Source organism: Enhydra lutris, unplaced genomic scaffold (genome assembly GCF_002288905.1).
Source record: "Enhydra lutris kenyoni isolate GAN:26980312 unplaced genomic scaffold, ASM228890v2 scaffoldscaffold26, whole genome shotgun sequence".
Taxonomy (NCBI): Eukaryota; Metazoa; Chordata; class Mammalia; order Carnivora; family Mustelidae; genus Enhydra; species Enhydra lutris.
The window spans coordinates 357,396-382,830 of NW_019154110.1; the positions used below are offsets into that span (position 1 = coordinate 357,396).

General features: G+C 36.4%; 1 protein-coding gene across 1 annotated transcript; it reads left to right on the plus strand.

Annotated features, from left to right (window-relative positions):
* Positions 1–10,338: 10,338 nt before the first annotated feature.
* LOC111151773 (olfactory receptor 1A1-like) lies at positions 10,339–11,268 on the plus strand. Its single transcript, XM_022509971.1, has one exon. It carries the CDS (start codon positions 10,339–10,341, stop codon positions 11,266–11,268), a length of 930 nt encoding a protein of 309 aa, XP_022365679.1.
* The last annotated feature ends 14,167 nt before the right edge of the window (positions 11,269–25,435 follow it).

Genomic DNA, 25,435 nt, shown 5'->3' on the forward strand with positions numbered 1-25,435 from the left:
TTCTTTTTTTTTTTAATATGTATTCTTTTTTTTAAGATTTTATTTATTTATTTGACAGACAGAGATCACAAGTAGGCAGAGAGGCAGGCAGAGAGAGAGAGAGAGAGAGAGAGAGAAGGAAGTAGGCTCCCCACTGAGCAGAGAGCTGGATGTGGGGCTAGATCCCAGGATCCTGAGATCATGACCTGAGCTGAAGGCAGAGGCTTTAACCCACTGAGCCACCCAGGCGCCCCTGTTTGCTTTGTTTCTTAAGCTCCACATATGAGTGAAATCATGTGGTATTTTCTTTCTGTCTAACTTACTTCACTTAGCATAATAACTTCTAGGTTCATCCATGTTTTCTCAAATGGCCCAATTTCTTCTTTTTTATGACTGTGTAATATTCCATTATGTCATATGTATATTATATATATAATCTTCCTTATCCATTCATCTACAGTGGACACCTGGCTTGTTTCCCTAATCTGGTTATTGCAAATAATGATGCAATAAATATAGGGATACATATATCTTTTTTAATTTGTGTTTTTATATTCTTTCAGTAAATATTCAGTAGTGGAATTACTGGATCATATGCATTTCTCTTTTTATTTTTTTGAGGAATCTCCATACTCTTTTCCAAAGTTGTTGCACTGTGTTGCATTCCCACCGAAAGTGCACAAGAGTACCTTTGTCTCTGAATCCTCACCAACACTTGTTTCTTGTATTTTTGATTTTAGCTATTCTGACAGGTGTGAGGTGATAGCTCACTGTGGTTTTGATTTGCATTACCCTGATAATTAGTGATGTTGAGCATCTTTTCATGTGTCTATTGTCCATCTGTATGTCTCTTCAAGTTCAAAGTTTCTTTGTTGATTTTCTGTCTGGATGATCTCTCTGTTGTTGAAAGTGGGGTATTGAAATATCTTACCATTATTATATAGTGGTCTATTTCTCCCTTTGGATCGGTTAGTATTTGCTTGACATGTTTAGGTGCTCTCAAGTATAGCTACCCAGCATTTATTTGGTTTCCACCTGCATAGAATATCTTTTCCATCTATTCACTTTGAACCCATGTGTGTCCTTAAAACTGAAGTGAGTCTCTGAAGGCAGTATAAAGTTTTGTTTTGTTTTGTTTTTTAATTTTTTAAAGATTTTATTTATTCATTTGACAGAGAGAGAGATCATGAATTGTCAGAGAGGCAGGCAGGTGGTGGGGAGCAAGCTGACTCCCTGCTGAGCAGAGAGCCCAATGTGGGGCTTGATCCCAGGACCCTGAGATCATGACCTGAGCCAAAGGCAGAGGCTTAATCCACTGAGCCACCCAGGCGCCCCTATTTTGTTTTGTTTTTAATCTCCCAATCACTCTATGCCTTTGGATTGGAGAATCCATTACCTTTAGAGTTGTTTTGATACTTAAGTATTTACAAAGCCATCTTATTGACTGTATCATCACATTCTCTCCTCATCTCTAAGCTCTCTGCTGAGAAATCTAATAGCTTTGGGGGCATTACCTTTTATGAGAGAAATTTTTTTCCTCTTACTTTGCTTATGAATTTAATTTTATTATATCAATCCACCTAAAATGTCAATAAAAAATTTTTGTCTTTATTCATTTCTGTCTGCAATTTCAAGGTCAATTTCATTTTCATTTAAATTTGCTGTTGTTTTATATGTCTCCTCTTTTCTTGATGTATTAAAAAGATAGAAAAAAAAATGGTTCCTAAAAGTTTTTTTTCCAGGGTGCCTGGGTGGCTCAGTCAGTTAGGCTGTTAAGCATCCAAGTTTTAGTTTCAGCTCAGGTCATGATCTTATGGGTCATGGGATTGAGACCCACATTGCTCTCCATGCTCAGTGGGGAATCTACTTGAAGATTCTCTTCCTCTGCCCTTCCACCAACTCATGTTTGCCCTCTCTCTTGCTCTCTCTCTCTCTCTCTCTCTCTCAATTAAATAAGCAAATCTTTAAAAAAAATTTCCTTCCCTTTCTTAAATTGCTTTCAAATAAAATATGATTTCTTCTTCTAAGTACTTATGATGCTGCTCCAGTTCTCTACTATGTAAATATATTACACAGAGTTTTTTTAAAATAAGTCTTTAAACAAAAGGGATTTAATCAAGCCTGGAATTCACCAGGCTTGATCCCTTCACCACCCAGAAGTTTTTCTTTTAGGGGGAAAGGAAAAGATCAGACATTTCTTTGATAAGTGATGAAAGCTGTAGTCAATCTCTACCAAAAATATTTGCAAATGTTTGAGTGTTAGAGCATAATTTTCCTCGTAAGTCTCACATATACCATTGCACAACTCCTTACCCCTAATGGACACTCAGTAAATAAAACTTGGATGCAATAAGCAATTCTGAAAAGATGCCAAAAGCAAATGTGATGACTAAGAAGAAAATATTTTCATGGGAAGTCATCTTATCCATGTCTGGTAACCCAAGTCCTGGACACTGGGGAAGTAACAACAAAGCAAATGGGATGTATAACTGGAATCATACCTAGAAGAAAATAGAATCAAACAAGTGTTTAACATCTACTATGTGCATTGTCTAATAGATGATTTTGTTGAGTTCTACAATTACAAGAGTAGAAGAGGAGCAAATAAAATAATAGTTAACATTGACTAAGTACTATGTGCAAGGCTTTGCTTTAAGAACTTTTCAGATGTTAATTCATTTGATTCTCATAACAAGTTTATGAGACTGATATCATTTTTTTATTTCTATTTTAGAAATGAGTAAGTACATTAAACTATCCAAGGTTAGTTACAGCCCGTAAGAGACAGAGCCTGGATGGACACCCAGCCAGAGCTTGCAGTCCTCACTATGGCTTTTTGCAAAAAGAAAGTGACCTCTCAGCACAGAAAGTGCCATGTTGTAGGATAATGACCATTAATTGGAGCTTATATAAAGGTGACACACACAGAAAGTACACTATTTAACATCTAAGTCCATTCCATCTCTATGAATCTAAAAATCTAAGAGACCTCCCAATACCATGCTAAATAAAGTATGACTTCTACCTTAACCCTCCACAAGTCAAATTCTAGAGGTAAAATAAAATATAGTTATTTTCCTCATCACACTTACACCAGAAAGGATTCAGCAAAGCCTGGAAGAATGACCAGGAGCTCAACCACAGTACAGTCCTTGTATCCCAAGGAGTGGTTCCCAAGCTTGTGCTGAACAGCAGAGGAGAGGGGCCTACATTCCAACAAAGAGGCTAGAATAGGGCAAGACAGGACTTGGACCCTGAAGGCATACTCTCCTAGAAACCTTCTCATCCATCTTTCCTTCTAGAGAACTCTGGGATCTATTACTCTTGAGAAACAGTGAGTGTCCTCAGGGCACAGCTATAAGAGTATGCTGACAAATCTGAACAACTGCTCTGACTTTGGCCTGAATAAATACGAGAGAGAGTCATATTTCTGGACTTATGACCTCATGAATAAGTCACAATTTTCTCTATGCTACAATGTGCTCTACTTCTTTGAGGAGGAAATAGGACTCCTTATCTTTAGGCCCCATCTGGGACAGCTCCTTCTGCCTCTGATGCTCCATGCTTAGGAAATTCAGGATTCCTCTTTCCAAACCATCCCAGTCCTGTCTCATCTGCCACAGGAACAGAGCACCAGAGACCCACTCTGCAGGACTACTACTGGAACTTGTTCCAGCATGCCAACCTCCAAAAGGGAATTCTAGCAGGTACTAACCCAGCTGGTTGTAAACTCCCCATTTGTGGAAGAGGAGTGAAAGCCACACAGACAGGACCTTTTTTAAACAGCATCTGAGCTGATTCTCCAGTCAGAGCTGTAGATGTTAAAGAGCACTCTTTATGACAGCAACATCTAAGGATAGAGAGCCAGCAACTAAACTACCTGCATTATCTCCTTTACCCCTTACAAAGCTCCCAGAGGTAAGACTTATTTTTGTCACTTTATTAGATGAAAAATTGCTGAATTAAATTGCCTAAAGTCACACAAAGAGATAGTGGCAAAATTTAAACTGATCTTGAACCCAGAAACCAAGTTCTCTAAATAAAGTAGGCAAAAGGTGACAGAGAGAGAGGAGAGTTGGAGAGAATGCTCCCCTTCTGACAATAAATATCTGTGGGCTCTTGTCTATGAAAATAGGACTGGGAAATTCTGATTTGGTTTTGCCAGGTCTGAGCCTTTTCTGACTCCTGAAATTGTGTATGTCTGGGTGTGTGTTTGCGTGCGTGTGGACTTGCAGGAGTCCATCATCTTCTAGAAGAGCTACAGAGCCACCTTGTACTCCCACACTCAAGGGTGTTGGCAAAGAGGCCCCTTCAGAAAATTGTGTTACTTCACAGTCATAGCACCGATGGCCTGAACTATCAGGGATACTCAAAGCACTTAGAGGACTTTTGTTGGCTTTGTCTGCTACCACTGATGCCAGAGAGGGGAGGCATTCTGTCTTGTGTATCCTGAAAGACTGTCCTCAGCACCATCATAGGCTGGAATTCTCAGAGCACAAACCCTTCCAGGAAGAGTCATTAGTGGTCAGCATTGCCTAGAAACCTGGTGTCTTTCCAGGAAACTCAAGGTTGTCACTGCCTCTGGGATTCATGTTGCTGCATGTTCTGCTTCTCTTCTGGGGAGGAGAAGATACTGTCTGTCACCTCTTCCTCCTGGGCTTTTGCAAGAATCATCTCTCCTCATGATCACCCCCAACATCTTGCTCTGTGCTTCTACATCCTCAGTCCCTGACTGCTCAATACCCCTCTCCTTGGTTCCCTGTTTCTTTTGTTCCTGCAGTGATTAGACCAATCTCATCTTTTTCTGGTGCTGTTTTTCTTACATTCTTTCACTTTCTAATTTTATCTCCTTGTGGTTGTCTCTGTGTACCAGATTGTCACTCCAAAATGTTGCCCTATTGACCAGTCACTTTATTTATATGTCCAAATATATTATATTAAAAAAACAGATATATAATATAAACAGATATATAATATATAAAATATATAATATAATATTTATAATATATAATATAATATATATAACAAATATATAATATAATATATTTATATTAAACAAAAGATGCACAAGCCTATTATCACAAAGAGTTAATGTGAAGGAATGTACCCATATGGGTTCAAGTTTCTCATTGAAGTAAGACGTGACATATAGATTTGGGAGAGTGCTGATGTTGGGTGCATGGGGAACTGGGGATAGTGTCAAAGGTTTGGATGGACTGCTATGAATAATGAGAGGAAAGCTTGTTGAGGATCCAAATGGAATTGAGCACTATAAATTCTAGCCCCATGTTGTATGATTTGTCCAAGATGCCTCAACCATCCAGGAAGAAGGAAGTGAGCACATGAACAGATTGCCTTAGGGTAAAGGTTTTGTTTTTGTTTTTTGTTTTTGCATGACCATGGGGTGTGGGTTGGGAAGGGATGAAAGTGCCAGAGCAAAGCTGGCTACCTGAGATGCAATATAGAGGTCAAGGGGCTTGAGATCTCCATTGGGTGAAAGAACAGGTGTACACAAAAGAAATGAGATGGAAGGAGTAGTACTGGATGATTATATAACACGGGTCAAATGTGTTAAAAACAAAAACCTACTTGCTTCCACTTAGTACTTCGCTTTCTCTAACCTGAATCTTCTTTTCCATTGCATCTTCTCTCTCAGCATGATATACTGTCCCAAAGGTCCCTCTTCCCACCATAAATAAACTTTCACTTTTTCTCAATTTCTTCACATACAACACTTTCTCAGTCTCCCACCTTCAGTGAAATTGGACTTGGGTACCAAAGTCAATGGCCATACTCTGGACCCAGTAATCACCAAGCCTGTGAAATCCTTATGTTAAGTTTAAATTTTTTATTACAATGTTGTTAAAAATCAAAAGACAAAGAGAATAACATAACAAAAACTTATCACATGGACATAACAAAATTATGAACAAATATAAACGTTATGTCATATCTGCTCCAAATTTCTCAAAGAAATAAATAATACAGACTCAAAACTCTCTTTGCTCCCATCCAAAATCTTATTGTTCCACTCTTCCCCAGAGAGGCTGTTATTCTAGAATGGATAGTTTACTCCAGTTCAGGATGTATGCTTTAACTACATACATGTATATTATTTTATGCAATAAAACACATATACTAAAAAAAAACCCACTTACATATACTGTGTTAATATGTCACATGTCTTCCAATAACTTGCCTTACATCACACTATAGTTTTTTTTATTGTGTTATGTTAGTTTTTTTAAGCATTCTACATAAATACATTCAAAACTGTTGTACAGAATTTATTAATAAGAAAATGGCACAAATAACATCCATTTGCAAGCTTTTCTATGACAATACACATTCTCTGAATGTCTTCTTGAACACAAGTGTTAGAGTTTTTCTAGAGTCTAGTCAAGAACTGAAATTACTAAATCAACCAGAGTAAGAATTTCCTACATATGGGATAACCATTCTCCAAATGGTAATACAGATTTTTCCATTTCCTCCCTAATACTTGGGATTGTCAGAATTTATACTTGCTCCAAGATGAAGAAGAATGAAAATTTCAATTTTGTTTTAATTTAGTTGAACATCTTTTATTTTGGTTATTGTCCATTCCAGTTTCTCCTTCTATGATTTGCTGATTCAAGCTTTCTCTCCCATTACTTCCTACCTGGTTTTTGCTCTTTTTTCTTTGTGGTGTGTAGGAGTATTCTGTGTTCTGAGCACTAATCCCTTATTGCTGCGTGTTCAGCATATACCTCTTCCAGTCCATGGCTTGTTTTTTCTCCTTCTTATATGTTTTCTCTGATATATTGTACATTTTGTGCCTGGATTAAGAAATCAGTTCATACCCTGATATCATAAACATATTGTTTTCTAGGGCATTTTTCATGATACTTTTATGTATGGAGAGACAGCTGTCCCAGCATTCTTGACAATATGACAACAGTGAGTCTCCATTCACACTGTTTATTTCCACATTTTTAAAGTATTTTGTTGTTCAGTAAAGTATTGTGATTTTTTAATCCAATCATGGACCTTGTTTGATAGAATTATTTCTGGGTTCCTTAAGCTTCTGTTGTTATTGGGAATGGGATATAATTTTTTAAATTATACTTTGCAATATGTTTTTACTGAAGAGTAAGATGTGTATTGAGTTTTTTTATTTTATTTATTTATTTGACATAGGGAGATACAGCAAGAGGGGGAACAAAAGGAGGGAGAGTGGGAGAGGGAATATCAGACTTCCCACTGAGCAAGGAGTCTGATGTGGGGCTCCATCCCAGGGCCCCAGGATCATGATCTGAGTGGAAAGCAGATGCTTAATGACTGAGCCACCCAGGCATCCCCTGTATTCAGTTTTAAATATTGATTTATGTCAAACAAACCCTGAAACTTCTTAATTCATCTAGAGAGTCTTGTGGATTTATCTTGTAGATAATCATATTTTCTGTGAAGTCTATCCATTTTATTCCTTCCTTCTATTTCTTCATACCAAAATGTGTTCTACTGCTCTTTTCACAAACAAGACAATGCTTCCGGCATTTCATACAAAAGACACAAATTAAATTTTCTTCATATGGCTCTGTGGCCACATCTCTTGTATAAGGGACAATAATTCTCCAGACCCCAGATTTTGGGCCCCACAGCTGGCTGAATCCCCATGGAGCCACCACTGCATCATCTCAGGCTTACTACTCCTGCTCTTCTTTTGTGTCTCATGCCTACATGCTGCCATTTCTTTCTCTTGGGTTTATATATGAAATTTTAAAGACTTTTATGATTTATCTAGAATTTCTAGGTGTTTTAATTGGAATAAGACCTGCTGACATCAGCTAAACCTACCATTATGCCAAGAGCTCCAACTCAAAAGATGACAATTCCTTTCCATATAAGCTAACCATAGTCTCTGAGCCCTCCAGTTTTACAGAATCCTTTCAACTTCGAGATACTATGTTTTCATGCAAACATATGGAAAACAATTTCAAGAGACAAAACTAAACTTATTTAGGTGCAGAGCTGGAAAAAGTACATCATACTGGAGGGAATGATAATTTTAACTGCATTCCCTGTGCCTAGCATACAATTCCCATGTACACTATAGAAGACACTGAGAAATGATCAATGAATTAATTATAGGTTGAATAAAATTATAGGTTGTTTTTTATTGAGTAAAATCTCTTTAGAAAAATTGGTGAATTACTTAGAATATCCTGGACTAAGGTAGTAAATACTGCAAAAAACAATGTGGTAATGGTTTTAAAAGAGCAAAAGTTTGTTTCTCTCCTATATACCCAGTGCCAGTGTGTCTTCTTGGTGGATGGCAGCTCTCCTACATGTTGAGAATATGGGACACAGATTCATTCCACTATGTGACTCCACCATCCCATTTAGCTTCCTGTTCACTTGCATCCAGCTGACAATAGGGTAAAGAGAGTGTGGAGGAAGACCAGAAGTGGAACACATGAGTGGATTTCCTAGAACTCCGTCATATGTTCACACTTCAATGTAAGGGAATTTGGGAAAGGTAGTCAAGCTGAGTGTCCAGGAAGAAGAAAACTTATATTTGGGTGAGCAGCTTAGTAGGCTCTACCACCATTGTATGCCTTAAGATGTATCAAAAGAAAAGAAAAATCAGTAGTCAAGCAGTTAAGAGGGCATTATAAGATTTCATGCAGAAAATGATGGTGGTCAAGCTAAAGCGCTGAGACAATAAGTAGAAAAGTACTGTATAAATTATTTTAAATTGAAGAATCAACAGGATTGGAGGTGAAGGGGTGAAGGATAACCTTATAAAAGTCATGATGCCAAGTAGAATTCTGTATGTGGGAAACCCATGAAATAAATTTTCACATAATTCAGGAATTATAAACTGCAAAATTACTGGTACATAAAATGAACAATATTCAACAATAATCTCACTAGAAGAGATAAAAATAGACAAGATATGTTCTTCTGCTAAAAGAGCTTGCAATCTACTTAGATTGAATGCTCAGAATATAGGCTTGGCTCAGACAGATTGACAGGATGAATGAACATGGAATTATGTGAAATCAAGCCTACAAATACAGAACTGAGATTCCCTTAAGCAGTAGTTGAAGCCATGATGGAGGTGGATGAGTTACCAAAGGAAATAACTAAAAAAAGTAAGAGAAGGTTGAAGAGAAAAAAATGCTTTGGTTATATATGTTTTTAAAATATTATTATGTTATGTTAGTCACCATATAGTATGTCTTTAGTTTTTGATGTGTGTTCCAAGATTCATTGTTTACGTGTAACACCCAGTGCTCCATGCAAAACATGCCCTCCTTAATACCCATCACTGGGCCAACCTATCCCTCCACCCCCTTCCCCTCTAAAACCCTGTTTGTTTCTTGGAGTCCACAGTCTCTCGTGGTTCGTCTCCCCCTCTGATTTCCTCCCCTTCACTTTTCCTTCCTTCTGCTAATGTCCTCCATGCTATTCCTTATGTTCCACAAGTAAGTGAAACCATATGACAATTAATTTTCTCTGCTTGACTTATTTCACTGAGCAAAGGGTTTGGAATAGAGATGAAACCTATCAAAGGCGAATGTTTACTTTAAAAATGAACACTAGCAAGGTAAACTCACTTATCTCCTTTTACTATAACCTAACCCCAGTAGTCTTGTGATTTACAGTCTTCTCATGCCAGAGCAGACACTTGTTACCTCCTGGGTCTGGGCTCATTCTCACTCTTATAAGTGGAAAAATTTCTAACTGTCCCAGATGCTCTTTACTGGCCATCCTTTGCACTGGATAGTGTTTTCAAAGACATCAAATTACTGTCCTTTCTCTTTTGTGTGTAATAACATTATTAAAATATAATTATAGTTTAATAATTATATTAATATTTTAATAATTAAAATTTTATATATTTATATATAAATATATATAAATAAAATTATGTGTAGTTTTGGCTTCCCGATTTTGTTGTAAGGTCTTTCAAAGCAGAGACTATATCATAAATAACTAAATGGATGCATAAAATGTGTTTTCACATATTCGTGATTTCCACAAAGCCTAACACAATTCCTAGCCCACAGAATGTGAATTATCTGTTAAATTATTAAACCTTAGTTGTATGGGTGATGATGTGGGCTTGGGTGGATGAGAACCTCTAACTCAAGCTTACTCAGTTTGTAGACATGAGTGTCCAGGGCTAATTGTTAATTAGGCCCACTGACCACAGGGATTTACCCCTGCCACATATTGGCTATCTAGGAACTCAGTAAGTCCAGATAGAGACACCACAATCATGGCAAACAAATGTGGTGGTTAGGAAGTTCATTATACACAGTAACTTTATTAATAATTCTGGATTCCTCTCCTCTTTCTGCTGAAGGATCCATGAGAGGAGACAACCAGTCTTTTACTCTTGGTTTCATTCTCCTGGGAGTCAGTGGTCAACAGCAACAGGAAGACTTCTTCTTCATCCTCTTCCTGTTCATTTACCCCATCACACTGATTGGAAATCTGCTCATCATCTTGGCCATTCGCTCTGATACTCACCTTCACAACCCCATGTACTTTTTCCTTGCCAATCTCTCCTTTGTTGACATCCTCTTCTCCTCTGTAACCATCCCTAAAATGCTAGCCAACCATGTCTTAGGCAGCAAAGCCATCTCCTTTAGGGGATGCCTAACACAGATGTGTTTCATGTTAGCCTTGGGTAACACAGATAGCTATATCCTGGCTGCAATGGCATGTGATCGTGCTGTGGCCATCAGCCGCCCACTTCATTACACAACAATTATGAGCCCACGGACTTGTGTCCTCCTAGTTGTTGGGTCTTGGGTGGTTGGAAATGCCAATGCCCTCCCCCACACTCTGCTCACAGCTGGTCTGTCTTTCTGTGGCAACAAGGAAGTAGCCAACTTCTACTGTGACATTGCCTCCTTACTCAAGCTATCTTGTTCTGACATCCATTTTAATGTAAAGATGATGTACCTAGGGGTTGGTGTTTTCTCTGTGCCATTACTATACATCATCATCTCCTATATTCATGTCTTTTCCACAGTCTTACAGGTTCCATCCACCAAGGGTGTGCTCAAAGCCTTCTCTACCTGTGGTTCTCACCTCACAGTTGTCTCTCTATATTATGGGACAGTCATGGGCATGTATTTCCGCCCTCTGTCTAGTTACAGCCTAAAGGATGCAGTGATAACTGTGATGTATATTGCAGTGACCCCAATGTTAAATCCTTTCATTTATAGTCTGAGAAACCAAGACATGAAGGCAGCCCTGGGGAAACTCTTCAGCAAAAAACTCTCCTTATGACCAATGTGAGGTCATATCAGAGAGTCAATTAGAGTCACCAATTAGGATGCATTTGAAAATCCAGTCCCAGTGTCCTCCCCTTCCAAGGATCCACATTTGTGCTTTCCAGCCACTGAATTCCTCTTCTTGGAAATCTTGTAGCAGTTTCATGAGACTTCCATTGAGATTGTTGATATGTACATGTTATTATTCTTTTTACAGCAAAGAATTATTGGGATCATGTTCCAGCTATGCTACTGACTAGCATTTTGCTTCCATACCTAAATAATAAAAATAAGAATGTCTTCCTTGTCTGTCTTAGGGTGCGAGGGTCACAATACTTCATGCTTTGAAAGCTATAAGCCCCTATTCAAGTGTCAATTTTCTTGCACTACTACATTTCATCATTCCTACTTTGCTTGCAAACTTTGAGAGCAAGACCTGTGTTAACACATCACTCTATTCCCCCCAAAGCTGGTCTTTAAAATGCAACCAATAACTATGTGTGGAAGTGGAATGAAGAAATGCAATTGAAAAAAATGTAATCTGATAATAATAAGACATAATCAGCTTTGATATTAATTCACATCCATCACATACCTGGTATCTCAGAAAGTTACTTTTTTAAAAAAGAGACTGATTTATGTGAGAGAGAGAGAGAGAGAAGAGAGAGAGAGTGTGTGTGTGTGTGTGTGTGTATGTGTTGTGTGAGAGAGAGAGAGAGAGAAAAGTTGGGGGAGGGGCAGAAGAAAGGGAGAGAGAAAATCTCAGGCAGACTCTGTACTGAGTGCATGATCTCACAACCCTGAGATCATGACCTGAACTGAAACCAAGAATCAGACACTTAACCTACTGCCACCCAGGTTCCCCTCAAAAAATTACTTTCAATCCACTTAAGAAAGAAAAATCATACCCATTACTTTTATTATTTTTAATTTTTTGAGTAGAGTTGATACACAAAGTTACATAGTTTCAAGTGTGCAACACAGTGACTTGACAGGTTTATACAGAATGCTATGATCACCACAAGAGTGCTACCATCTGTTACCATACCATGCTAGTACAATATCATTGACTATATTCTTCATGCTGTACATTTTATTCCTGTGACTTATTCACTTATAACTGGAAGCTGCTTCTTCTTCTGCTGCTTTTTAAGATTTCATTTATTTATTTGACAGAGATCACAAGTAGGAAAAGAGGCAGGCGGGGGGTGGGGAAGGGAGTAAGCAGGCTCCCCACTGAGCAGAGAGCCAGATGCAGGGCTCGATCCCAGGACTCTCAGATAAAGATCTGAGCCGAAGGTAGAGTCTCAACCCACTGAGCAACCCAGGTGCCCTCATAACCGGAAGCTTCTAGTTCCTACTCACCTTCATCCATTCTCCCATCCTATTGATATACAAATGGATATGGAGCATGTAATACGCACACACACACACACACACACACACACACACACACAATATTAAACAGTCATAAAAAAGAATTAGATCATGCCATTTGCAAAATCATGCCTGGACCTAAAGGGTATTATGCTAAGTGAAATAAGTTAGATTAAGAAAGACAAAAACCATAAGATTTCACTCATTTGTAGAATCTTTTAAAAAATGAATAAAAACCATATACATTATTTTTCCAATAAAAATTATTTAAAACAAAGATTTAAATGTATGGATGTATTCTGAAAGTGACCAGAGGAAAGAAAAAATGGATACCGGTGTAACCCCAAAGTTATTATACTAAGGGAAGAAGTTACTTCCACCAGAACTGAAGAATCTAAATGGAAACGGTAGTGCTACCAGAACCTGGGACTTCAGAAGAAGGATGATCACGTATCTGATGCTCAGGTCTTTGAAAGGACCTTCCAAACTGCTGCCACTTGGTCCCCACCTGCTGAAGTGACACCAACTTTCATTCCTGGGAGATCTGAGTCCTCAATAATACTTCCTTTCTTGGGAGTGGAGGGGGTTGTTGATGTAGTTTCTATTCTATTTCTATTCATGGAAATACTAATACATCCCAGACAAGGCCATATGCATGGTCCTGCTGGCACCCCATTATGTAGTATCAAAACAATGTCCTTCTCATTGGTATCAATCACTTCAGGAAGTGGAGAAATGCTTTATTTTATGGAGGGCCCATAGAGTCTTGCTACAATTTGGTTAACCTTTCCATAAAATAGAAACTGAAAATACATAAATCCCAAAATATTATTATTGATAACCTTTTCATATGGTTGTAAATAACTAAAGAACCAAAAATACACTTTGTGACAATAGACACAGATGTAATAAAAATGCATGGAAAACAAAAGTATGAGAACAATGAGTATAGGATTCAGAATGAGAGCATATTCAAGAGGAAAGACTCAAGGGAAGGGAAGGGGATAGCAACTGATAGACATTATTACTAAAGTCCAATTTTCATGTTGGGTGGCAGATCATTGTGTGTTTACAATTTTTTCTTACTAAATTAATAAGTAGATAGATGGTGCAGAATAGATGTAGATTTGTGAAGAAGAACAAGAATGAGAAGGAGAAGGAGGAGGGGAAGAAATCTGCATGAAGCAATGATGGGAGTTTCTTCTTAATCAAGGATTAGAGAGAGAGAATAGTAAGGGAGATTAACTGGGCATCTCAAAGCAGTCTAGGAAGAGACAGATGGAGAGACAGTGAAGATACAGATGAAGAATCTAGATGCAAAAGTAATGAGGAAATAGAGAAAATACAAAACTTTTATAAAGTTGAAGAAGAGAATAATTTTTTTGTAATTATTCCTACTTGGGGAAGATTTTAGAGGGTCCTATGGGACACTCTTGTGGAAGTATTTAATACTTTGACAGAGCATGAATTGTGCTCTGTACATTAACAATATACATTGTACATTGTACAATAAATTGTACAATGAAGATATGAAACATTGCAGCAAAAATTAACAGGGCATGAATTGTGCAGTTGATACAAGGAAAGTTTGGAAATAGATGAAGTCATCTAAGAGATTCTTGTAGAATGTCTAAATTTTTACAAAGGGCTCCATGCTGGAGAATAAGGAAGTGGAAGAAGAAAGAAACTTGTACAATCTTACTGATGTTCCTGCAAGTCAGGTTATTTGTCAGGCTCTATGCAAGCCCATAACCCAGTGTATCTTCAATGTAATGTTATTATTCTATTGAGTGGGCACACAAATATTTGTTTTGGAAAAAATGAAACAGTACCCATCACAAGGACAAAGGGATGAGTGCTACAAAAGTAGTTCCACATGCCATGTAGTTTCAGAAAAAGCAAGCAGTTCATTAAATATCAAAAAAAGTATGTGCGTGCTGTGAAGTGTGTAAACCTGGCGATTCACAGACCTGTACCCCTGGGGATAAAAAGATATTATATGTTTAAAAAAAAAATAAAACTTAAATAAAAAAAAAAGTATGTGCATATGTACTTTATATCACATATATGATTGTCTCTTTTAAGTCTCAAAACAGTCCTGCAGCATAGACAATAAGAGCCTTCTTTTACAGAGGAGAAAATTAAATCTGAAAAGTAATGTGAGTTATGTGCTATCCTTCAATTAGAAAGAGGCAGATGAAGATTTGAACCCTACTTTCCAGATGGCCAGTGTTCTCCTGACTCAATCGGTGGCCTACAGAGAAGATATAAAATAATGAGAGATAGCTAAGGAGGTAAGGCTATGTGCAGGAGACATATCTAGGATTTTGACAAGCAGAGGGTACACTCCAGCCATAGCAATATCTGAGCTATAGGGCAGAGGTGAGAAACATGGACTCATGTAGAAGTTATCAAACTTTATTATTCTTTGGCATTAAAAAACAACATTTACTATTACTTTTCTTTAATTATAAAGATGAATTCTTATCTACAATTTATTGAGCAATTTTATGTGTCTGGCCATGTGTGAAGCCCTATACATGAAGCTCTACCTCATTTAACCTTCTGGACTTTTTTTTCTTTTTAAGATTTTATTTGTTTATTTGACAGACAGAGATCATAAGTAGGCAGAGAGGCAGGCAGGGGGCAGGGTGGGGAGAGAAGGCTCCCTGCTGAGCACAGAGCCCAATGCAGTGCTCAATGCCAGGACCCTGAGATCATGACATAGGCCGAAGGCAGAGGCTTAACCTTCTGAGCCACCCAGGTACCCCAACCTTCAGGACTTTAAAACAGGAAAGAGAAGTGATCATTCTAGTCTCAGTTCCCATTCTCATTACTGTCATTCAGTCTATCCAAATGTATCCAAGACCACTACAAAAAATGCCAAAGAATTTACAAGGAGAGGTGATGGTAACATAAGTCACAGCTATCCCATTCCATTTATGCCTCTGGTTTCCCAGGAGGTCATATAGATATTGTTATATGGTGTGGCACTGGGCCATGGGCTTGGGTAAGAGGCAAAGCGAAAGAAGCATTTCTACTCTAAAATCATGCCATTCCTATCCTAAGCAAAGAGATAGCAAGATGAGTGTCCTCTGAGGACAGTTACTCAGTCAGGTATAGAAGAGAAAGAAAATCTTTCAAACCATTTTTAAAGCAAAGATTATTGATTTTAAAACCTGACAAATATTGCACAGAACCAAAATCACAGATGAACCTGACTTGGAAATACTGATGCAAAAATTCTAAAAAAAATACGAGAAGGGGCCAATAAAACATTAAAAGAATAATATCTTCACCACATGGGGGTTAATTCTAGGAATGCAAGGAATAATACTTATTAGGAAAAGTTAACCAGAAAGTTACATATAAAGAAAAATAATGTTATCATTCATGGGAATGCTTCAAATATTTAATAATATTCAAAACCCATTTCTCATTAAAAATAAACATTAATTGGGAAATTAATTGATGTTTCAGTAACATGATATAATATTATGTGTCTTTATAAAAAAGCTACTTTTAAGGGTGCCTGGGTGGCTCAGTCTGTTAAGGGTCTGAATCTTGATTTTGGCTCAGGTCAGGATCTCAAAGTTGTGAGATTGAGCCCTGCATCAGGGTCTGCACTGGGCACAGAGTCTCTCTCTCTCTCTCCCTCCCTCGCTGTTTCCCTCTTTCCCTCTCCAAAAAAAACAAAAAACAAAACAACAACAACAAAAACAACTAACATCATAATGGGGAGAAAGGAGGCATTTATACCAAAGTGATGAGTAAGATGAGGATATTCATTGTTAAAGTTCCTATTTAAAATTGTATTGGAGATATACCTAATGCAATTAGATAAGATATTCCATTAGAACCATAAAAATTGGGGCACCTGGGTGGCTCAGTGGGTTAAAGCCTCTGCCTTCAGCTCAGGTCATGATCTCAGGGTCTTGGGATCGAGCCCCACATCTGGCTCTCTGCTCAGTGGGGAGCCTGCTTCCTCCTCTCTCTCTGCCTGCCTCTCTGTCTGCTTGTGATCTCTAATAAATAAATAAATAAATCTTTTAAAAAACATAAAAATTAGAAAGGAAGAGATACAATTATCTCTACAGATGAAAATATTTCTGGTGAACCCAAAATACTCAACTGCAAAGCAATAAAACAATTCAGAAGAATAAATAATATAGAAAAAAGAGACACATATAAAGAATATTCATATACACAAACAAAACTAACAGAAGACGTGATTAAAGAAATGATTTGCAATAATAACCAACAATAACTAAAGACAAAATAGGTACAATGAATAAAAATGAATGGTCAGGATCTATACAAGGAACACTCTAAAAACCCAAATTAAAACATCAACTCAGGCAGGGGTAAAAAAAATATCAAACAGTGTTAAAGCCATTCAATGAATGGTTGACAGAAAACCATACAAATCATTGTATGATGCCAAGTTAACACCGCAAAGATTCCTTCCTGGTCACAAGAAGGCATATGTGAACTTTACAATTGATGGATTCATTATCATTTCACAAATCCAGTGGTGAGTCTTACCAGCATAAGATGGCACATGTTATAACATGATGTTGTTTAGCCAAAAATGTTTCAATGAAATGTAGTCAGACTGCTAGCAATAACTTCCAATCATAAGAATGTAGGAGCATACTAGCTCCAAGAAAGAAAAATCAGTTTGTAAATTGTAAAGATGGGACACTCTACAACAGTGCCTTCTAAGCTTTTATGTGCACATGAGTCACCATGGACACACAAGTCAATACAGATTTGCATTCAGTGGGTCTCGGGTGGGGGCCTGAAGAGTCTGCATTTCTAACAAGCTTCACGTGATGCTGATGCTGCTCTCAGTGAATATCATTGGGGCAATCTTTTAGGTCATTCACTGTTGTGAAAAATGAAATGTTAGAGACAAAAAAGAAACTTGACTCATAACAATCAGTTTCCGTGTAAATTGGTTCTTTTGGGATGTACTGTCATGATATACTTGAAAATATTTCAGCACAAAGTGTGAATTCAAAAAATAATATGGAGATTCAGTTTTACCAGTCAGAATTACAAATGGGTGGTGGTGATGGTTGCACAGTGTAATTAATGTATTTAATACCACTGCAAAGTTCACTTAAAATGGTTATGATGGTAAATTTTATATTTTGTGTATTTTACACAACAAAAATTTTTGAAAAAATAAAATAAGATGAAATCAGTGAGGGAGACAAACCATAAAGAGACTCTTAACTATAGGAAACAAAATGAGGGTTGCTGGAGGGGAGGTGGGTGGCAGACAGGGAAAATGTATGATGGGCATTAAGGAGTGCTCTTGATGTAATGAGCTCTGGGTGTTATATGAAACAGATGAATCACTAAACTCTACCTCTGAAACTAATGATACACTATATGTTAACTAACTGAATTAAATAAGATATAAAAAATTTTTTGAAAAAATCTACGTAGCATGCAGATTTTAACATGGAGAGTCCAAAAAATATATGTTTTGTAGAGTACTAACAAAGTTCTCAAAACATTCAGAAGGAAAATAAAGAGGTAAAAATAATGGGAAAAGAAATAGTACTTATAAGAATTAGAGACCCAAAATCCAATCCATGAATTTTAGAAACCCTTACAGAACATAGCAAAATATTAAAATCTAATGCAAATTTTGCTAAAATGGAAAGAATCTTGCATCTGAAAATCTAAATGGTTCTCAGAGTTCTGTAGATTCTACTGAAAGATAAAAGACTCATACATTTTCATATACAGGAATTTTTTAATTTCAAAGATAAATGTTTATCAAATGATTTAAATGTTAATCAATATATTTAAGAGCTTACGCTCCAGGACACTTTCTAAAGTTCTTCACTTGTGTTATTTTATATATTCTTTACATTGTCCTACTAAATTACATGAGTATCTCCATTTAAGAATGAGGAAATTGGTATTCAGAAAAATCAAGAAAAATAGCTTACCTAGTTCATGCTAGGCAAGGTTTTAAGTGGTAGAATCAAGATTAAAGCCCTCTTGGAAAAATAAACATTGTTAGTATGTCTATATTACCCAAAGCAATCTATACTTTCTGTGTAATCGCTGTCAAAATAACACCAGGATTTTATATGGAGCTAGAACAAACAATCCTAAAATTTGTCTGGAACCAGAAAAGACCTCAAGTAGCCAAAAGAATTTTGAAAAAGTAAACCAAAGTGGGAGGCATCACAATCCCAGACTTCAAGCTGTATTACAAAGCAGTAATCATCAAGACAATATGGTACTAGGACAGAAAAATTGACACATAGATCAGTGGAACAGAATGAAGAACACAGAAATGGATCCACAGCTCTCTGGTCAACTAATCTTCAACAAAGCAGGAAAGAATATCCAATGGGAAAAAAAAAGTCTCTTCAACAAGTGTTTTGGAAAAACTGGACAGCAACATGGAGAAGAATGAAAATGGACCACTTTCTTACACTATACACAAAAACAAATTCAAAATGGATGAAAAACCTAAATGTAAGCAGGAAACCATCAAAATCCTAGAAGAGAAAACAGAAAGCAACCTCTTTGACTTCAGCTGGAATGACTTCTTACTGGGCACCTCTCCAGAGGCAAGGAAAACAAAAGCAAAAATGAACTTTTGGGACCTCAATATAAAATGTTTCTGCACAGAGAAGGAAATAGTCAACAAAACCAAAAGGCAACAGACAGAATGAGAGAAGATATTCACAAATGACATAACAGATAAAGGACTAGTATCCAAAATCTATAAAGAATTTCTCAAACTGAATACCACAAAAATAAATAATCCAGTTAAGAAATGGACAGAAGACATGAACAGACATTTATCCAAAGAAGACATACAAATGGCTATAACAGACACATGAAAAAAATGCTCGGCATCACTCATCATAAGGGAAATATAAATCAAAAGCACAATGAGATATCACCTTACACCTGTCAGAATGGCTAAAATGAACAACTCATGAAATGACAGATATTAGTAAGAACATGGAGGAAGGGGAACCCTCTTACACTATTGGTGGAAATGCCAAATGGTGTAGCACTCTGGAAAACAGTATGGAGGTTCCTCAAAAAGTTAAAAATAGAACTACCCTATGACCCAGGAATTGCACTACTAGTATTTACCCAAAGGATACAAACATAGTGATTTGAAAGGGCACCTGCACCCCAATGTTTATAGTAGCACTATCAACAATAGCCAAATTATGGAAAGATCCCAAATGTCCATCAACTGATCAATAGGTAAAGAAGATGTGGTATTATAATCAATGGAATATTACTCAGCCATCAAAAAGAATAAAATCTTGCCCTTTGCAATGACATGGCTAGATCTAAAGTGTATTACATTAAGTGAAATAAGTCAGTAAGAGGAAGACATATCTCATATGATTTCACTTATATGTGTAATTAAGAAACAAAACAGATGAACACAGGGGAAGGAAAAGAAAAATAAAATAAGATAAAAACAGAGAGGGAGGCAAACCATAGAAGACTTTTAATCATAAAGAACAAACTAAGGGCTGCTGGAAGAGAGGTGGGTGGGAGAATGGGATAACTGGGTGATGGGCATTAAGGAGGGCACTTTTGTGATAAGCACTGTATGTTATATGTAACTAATGAATCACTAAATCCTATTCCTAAAACCAATACTACATTATATGTTAATTAACTTGAATTTAAATAAAAACTTGGAAGAAAAAAAAAAGTCCTCTTTTCTCAAACTCCAAAATCTCACATCATGTCATCCACCAACCACATCAATCTGATTCCTCCTTCTCACTTCCTGGGTGAGTGCAAACCTTCTTTCTAAACCCCCATAGAGAAGCTTTGCCGTGAGGAAGAACATATCCCATTACCAGTACTTATTCTAAGACATTCATTCTTTCAATCAATATTACTGTGAACTAAGTACCAGGAATGCTATAAATATCTGGGGAAACAAAGGTTATTTATAAAAAGAAGGAAGGATACAAGAGATGTAAGTAAAAATGGATTTTCTTCATTCTAGCAAGAACAAGCTAGAAGTAGGAGTATAAAAACCAAGCAGCAACAGCAATAACAAAACTGTAAAGTACTTAAGAATATATCCAACAAGTCAAGTATAAAACTAGTATGAAAAAAACATTAAATTTTTAGTTAAGAAAATCAATCAATATATGAAAATGTAAAGACATACCAAGTTCTTAGCTGGGAAAAATTTATTTCATAAACATTCTATCCCTCCAAAAATTAAAAATATATACAATGCAATTTCCACAAAATTACTAGAAGTCTCAGTTTTAAGTCTCAGCTCTAACATCTTCTCAGCAAAGAGTTTTATCTTAACTTCTCTATTTGAAGAAACCATTACTCTCTATAATATTGTCATGCTGGTTAACCTCATGGCACTATTTACATGTTAAGATTATCTTGCCTATTTATTTATTCATTGTAATTTTTATTCCATGGAAGTATATTTTCTAACTTTTTCACCATTATATCTTTGTTGCTTCAAAGGGTAGTAGAGGCAGACTAAAAATTCAATATATATTTGTAATCTCTTTTAGAATACAAATAAGATGCCACAGAAGTCATTTGAAGATGTATTTAATTCAGTTTTGTTGGTTGGGGCAGCTTAAATCTCATTTTACATCTGAGTTGAATCAAAGGAAAGCATGGTATCTTCAGGGCACTGAGAGTGGCTGGAGAGTACAATAGGGAATGGTAAAAAGATGTCTGCATTAACAAAAGGAAGAGAAAACCATGCATCATTATAATCATGTTTGAAGAACATTTAGTAACAGGAAAATGTATACAATATAATATTCAATGAAAGATGTTTTTAAAACTTGTGTGAGAGGGGGCCAGCTGGGTGGATCATTCGGTTAAGCATCTGATTTTGGCTTAGGTCACAATCTTGGGGTCCTGAGATCAAGCCCTGCATAGGGTTCCTCACTCAATGGGGAGTCTGCTGGTTCTATTCCCTTTCCCCCTGCCCCTCCCACTGCTCATGCTCCCTCTGTCTCTCTATCTCTCTCTCAAACAAATAAATTTAAAAACCTTAAAAAGGGGGGAGGGGCTTGTGTGAGGGAAGGTGGTAGAGTAGGATGCACCAGGAATTTGACTCCCCGGGTAAACAAAAATTACCCTGGCAGAATCTTTCTGATATAACTATTTTAGAACTCTGCAGTCTGTTGAAGCCTGCAAATTCCAGGAGAAGATTTGGATAATAAACTATGGTCAATCTCAGATCTTAGCTCTTAGCAGCGACCTATCCCTTACCTTCAACAATATGTGCATGACAAACAGCTGTGCATGCATTCTTGGAGCAGTTTGCACATAGCTCGTGGAAGACAGCATAGGAAAAAAGACCCTGTCTTCAAGATATTGAGGATCTGTGCTCACAGCTGATTGTAGCTTCTGATCACAGAGGTGCAGACAAAGAAACAGGTAGCCATTGTTAGCATGTCCCCCTACTGTTGATAGGCCCTTCCCCTCTGACTGATGTGACTTCCAGGGAATTTTAAAGAGCTAGCGCCCTTTTTTTCTCCCATTCAGTTCTTGGTTTTACCTTTTCAGGAGGCAGACATTAAAGACTAGGACACTCAAAAACTACTGTATATACAGAAGAAATTAGAAAACGACTGTGCATTTAGAAAAAAACTGTAATAAATATTGTTTATATCTCAGGCTGATTCTTGGTAAATAGATAGCCTTAACAACAAAAAAAAATGAAAACACAACAAAAAAAAACAATTACAAAAGGCAGCAAATCCTGGAGAAGGGGAACAATCCAATTTATAGAGTTACTGCATGATTAGATTCAAATGTCCAATGTAGAACAAAAAAAGAAATCAAAAAGTGTACAAGAAACAGAAAAACATAGCTCATTCGAAAGAAAAAAAAATAATTGAACAGAAGCTATCTCTGTAAAAGACATGGCAGGTATATTTTTTAAAAAACTTTAAAACAATGATCTCAAAAATGATCAAAGAATTTAAGGAAAGTGTGGATAAAGTCAAGAAAATGGCATCTAAATAATGGAAATATGAATAAAGAGATAGAAAACCAGAAAAGAAAATAAAAAACATTCTGGAGCTGAAAAAGTACAATAACTGAAACTAAAAACTCACTAGAAGGATACTAAGCAGGCAGAAGAAAGACTCAGTGAAGTTAAATACAGGACAATAGAAATTATTGAAGCTGAGGAGCAGAAATACAGCAAGCAGAGACTAAAGAACCTATGGAATACTAACAAATGAACAAATATTCACATTATGGAAGTCCCAGAAAAAGAAAAGAAAGGTAGAGGGCAGAGAGGATATTGAAGAAATAATGGCAGAAGACTTCCCAAATTGGATGAAATCCATGAATATAAACATCCAAGAAGCTCAATAAACTTTGAGTAAGATGAACTCAAAGAGATCCATAGGAAGACATCTTGTAAACAAGCTTTCAAAAGACAAACAGTGAATCTCACAAGCAGCAAGAGAGAAGCAAATCATCACATACAAGAGATCCGTACTTACCTTATCAGAAGATTTCTCATCAAAAATTTTGGAGGCCAGGAGACAGTAGGCCTGTACATTCAAAGTATGCAAAGAAAGTAATTGTCCTCCATGTTACACGGAGGACATGAGGGAGATGGAGGGAAGTGATTTGGGGAAAATTGGAGTGGGAGACGAACTATGAGAGACTGTGGACTCTGAGAAACAAGCTGAGGGTTTTGGAAGGGAGTGGGGTGACAGGTTGGGTGAGCCTGGTGGTGGTATTATGGAGGGCACATATTGCATGGAACACTGGGTGTGGTAAACAATGAATTCTGCAAAACTGAAAAGAAATAAACTAAAAAAAATTTTTAATGTAAATAAATAAATAAATAAATAAATTTAAACATGGAAAGGAAAAAAATGAAAGTAATTGTCAACCAAGTATCCCATATCCAGCAAAATCATCCTTCAAACAGAGAAAGCAAGTTATACCCAGATAAACTAAAGCTGAGAAAGTTTGTGACCACAGACCTACCCTGCCAGTAATACCTAGGGAGTCCTACAAGTTGAAATAAAAGGATACTAGACAATACCTCAAAGCTGGATAGAGAAATAAAGATCTCAATAAAAGTAAGTACATGGGGAATTAGAAAAGCAAGTGTTATTATAAGATGGTTTGTAACTACACTTTTTGTTTTGTATATGATTTAAAGGACTAATGTATTTAAAGAAAAAACAATTCATTTAAAAGCTGGTATTATTGTAATTTTGGTTTATAAATCCAAATACTGTAATCTACATAATTTAGGAGACTAATGGATTAAAAAAATTATCAGTTTATGTTCTTGGGCACACAATGTACAAAGATGTAATTCCGTGTCATCAACAACTGAAAAAGAATGGAGATCTAGTTGTAAAAGAGCAGAGTACTTTGTTATGAAGTTAAGCTGCCACAAATTCAAATGAGAACATTAAAACATTAGGATGCTAAACATAATCCCCATGATAATCACAAAGAAAATAGCTATAAAGGGGTGCCTGGGTAGCCCAGTCAGTTAAGCATTTGCCTCTTGGTTTCAACTCAGTTCAAAATGTCATAGGTCATAAGACTAACTCCTGTGTCAGGTTACATGCTCAGCAGGGAGTCTGCTTGACAATTCTCTTCCTATGACCCTCCCACCACCCTCTCTCTCTCTTTCTCTCTCTCAAAAAATAAATAAATAAATATTTTAAAAAATAAAGTAGCTACATAAAAAAATAAAACAAAATAAAATAAATAAAAATAAAATAAAGTAGCTATAGAATATACACAAAGAAATTAAGGAGGAATTTGAACCTTTTACTACAAAAAAGCCAAATAAACACAAAAGAAGATAGGAATGCAAGAAATGAGGGACAAAAATGCTATTGGGAATAATCAAATAAATAGCACAAAGACAACAACAAGTCCCTCCTTATCAATAATTACTTTAAATGTAAGTGGATAAAATTATCCAATCAAAAGAGGATGGAAGAATGGACAAGAACACATGATCCAACTATATGCTGACTAAAAGAGACTCGCTTGAGGTCTAAAGATATAAACAGGTTGAAAGTAAAAAGATGGAAAAAATTATTCCAAGCAAATAGTACCAAAAGAGAGTAGGAGCAGTCTAACATCAGACAAAATTCACTTGAAATAAAAAATGTTACAAGTGACAAAGATGGACATTATATACCAATAAAAGATTTAATACAAGATAAAATGATTATGAATATTTATGTAGCACTGACAGACCATCAAAATATATGAACCATAAGTGACAGAAAAGAAAGGAGTATTAAACAATACTACAATACTACTTGGAGATTCCATACTCCATTCACAATAATGAATAGAGCAGTCAGACTAAAGATGGGTAAGGAAAGAGATAAGTTAATGCAATAACCAACTAGATCTAACAGACATATACTGAACACTCCCCTCAACAACAAAAACATACACATTCTTCTCAAGATCCCATGGGCCATTTTCCAGGATAGACCATACTTGGGGCTACAAATAAGTCTCAATATATTTTTTAAATAGATATACAAACTATCTTTCTGGATCACAATGAGAAAAACTTAGAAATCAATCACGTAAAGAAAACTGGAAACTTCACAAAACTGTAGAAATTTAAAAACAGATTTTTAAACAACCATGATTCAAAGAACAAATCACAAGGAAAATTAGAAAATACTTAGAGACAAATGAAAGAAAAAAACACAACATATCAAAATTTATGGGATGCAGCAAAAGCAGTGTTTAAGGGGAAATGAATACTCCAAATGATTATATTA

Bases quoted from the DNA above. Each gene is read 5' to 3' on its own strand.
- LOC111151773 (XM_022509971.1), top strand. From the start codon at position 10,339: ATGAGAGGAGACAACCAGTCTTTTACTCTTGGTTTCATTCTCCTGGGA.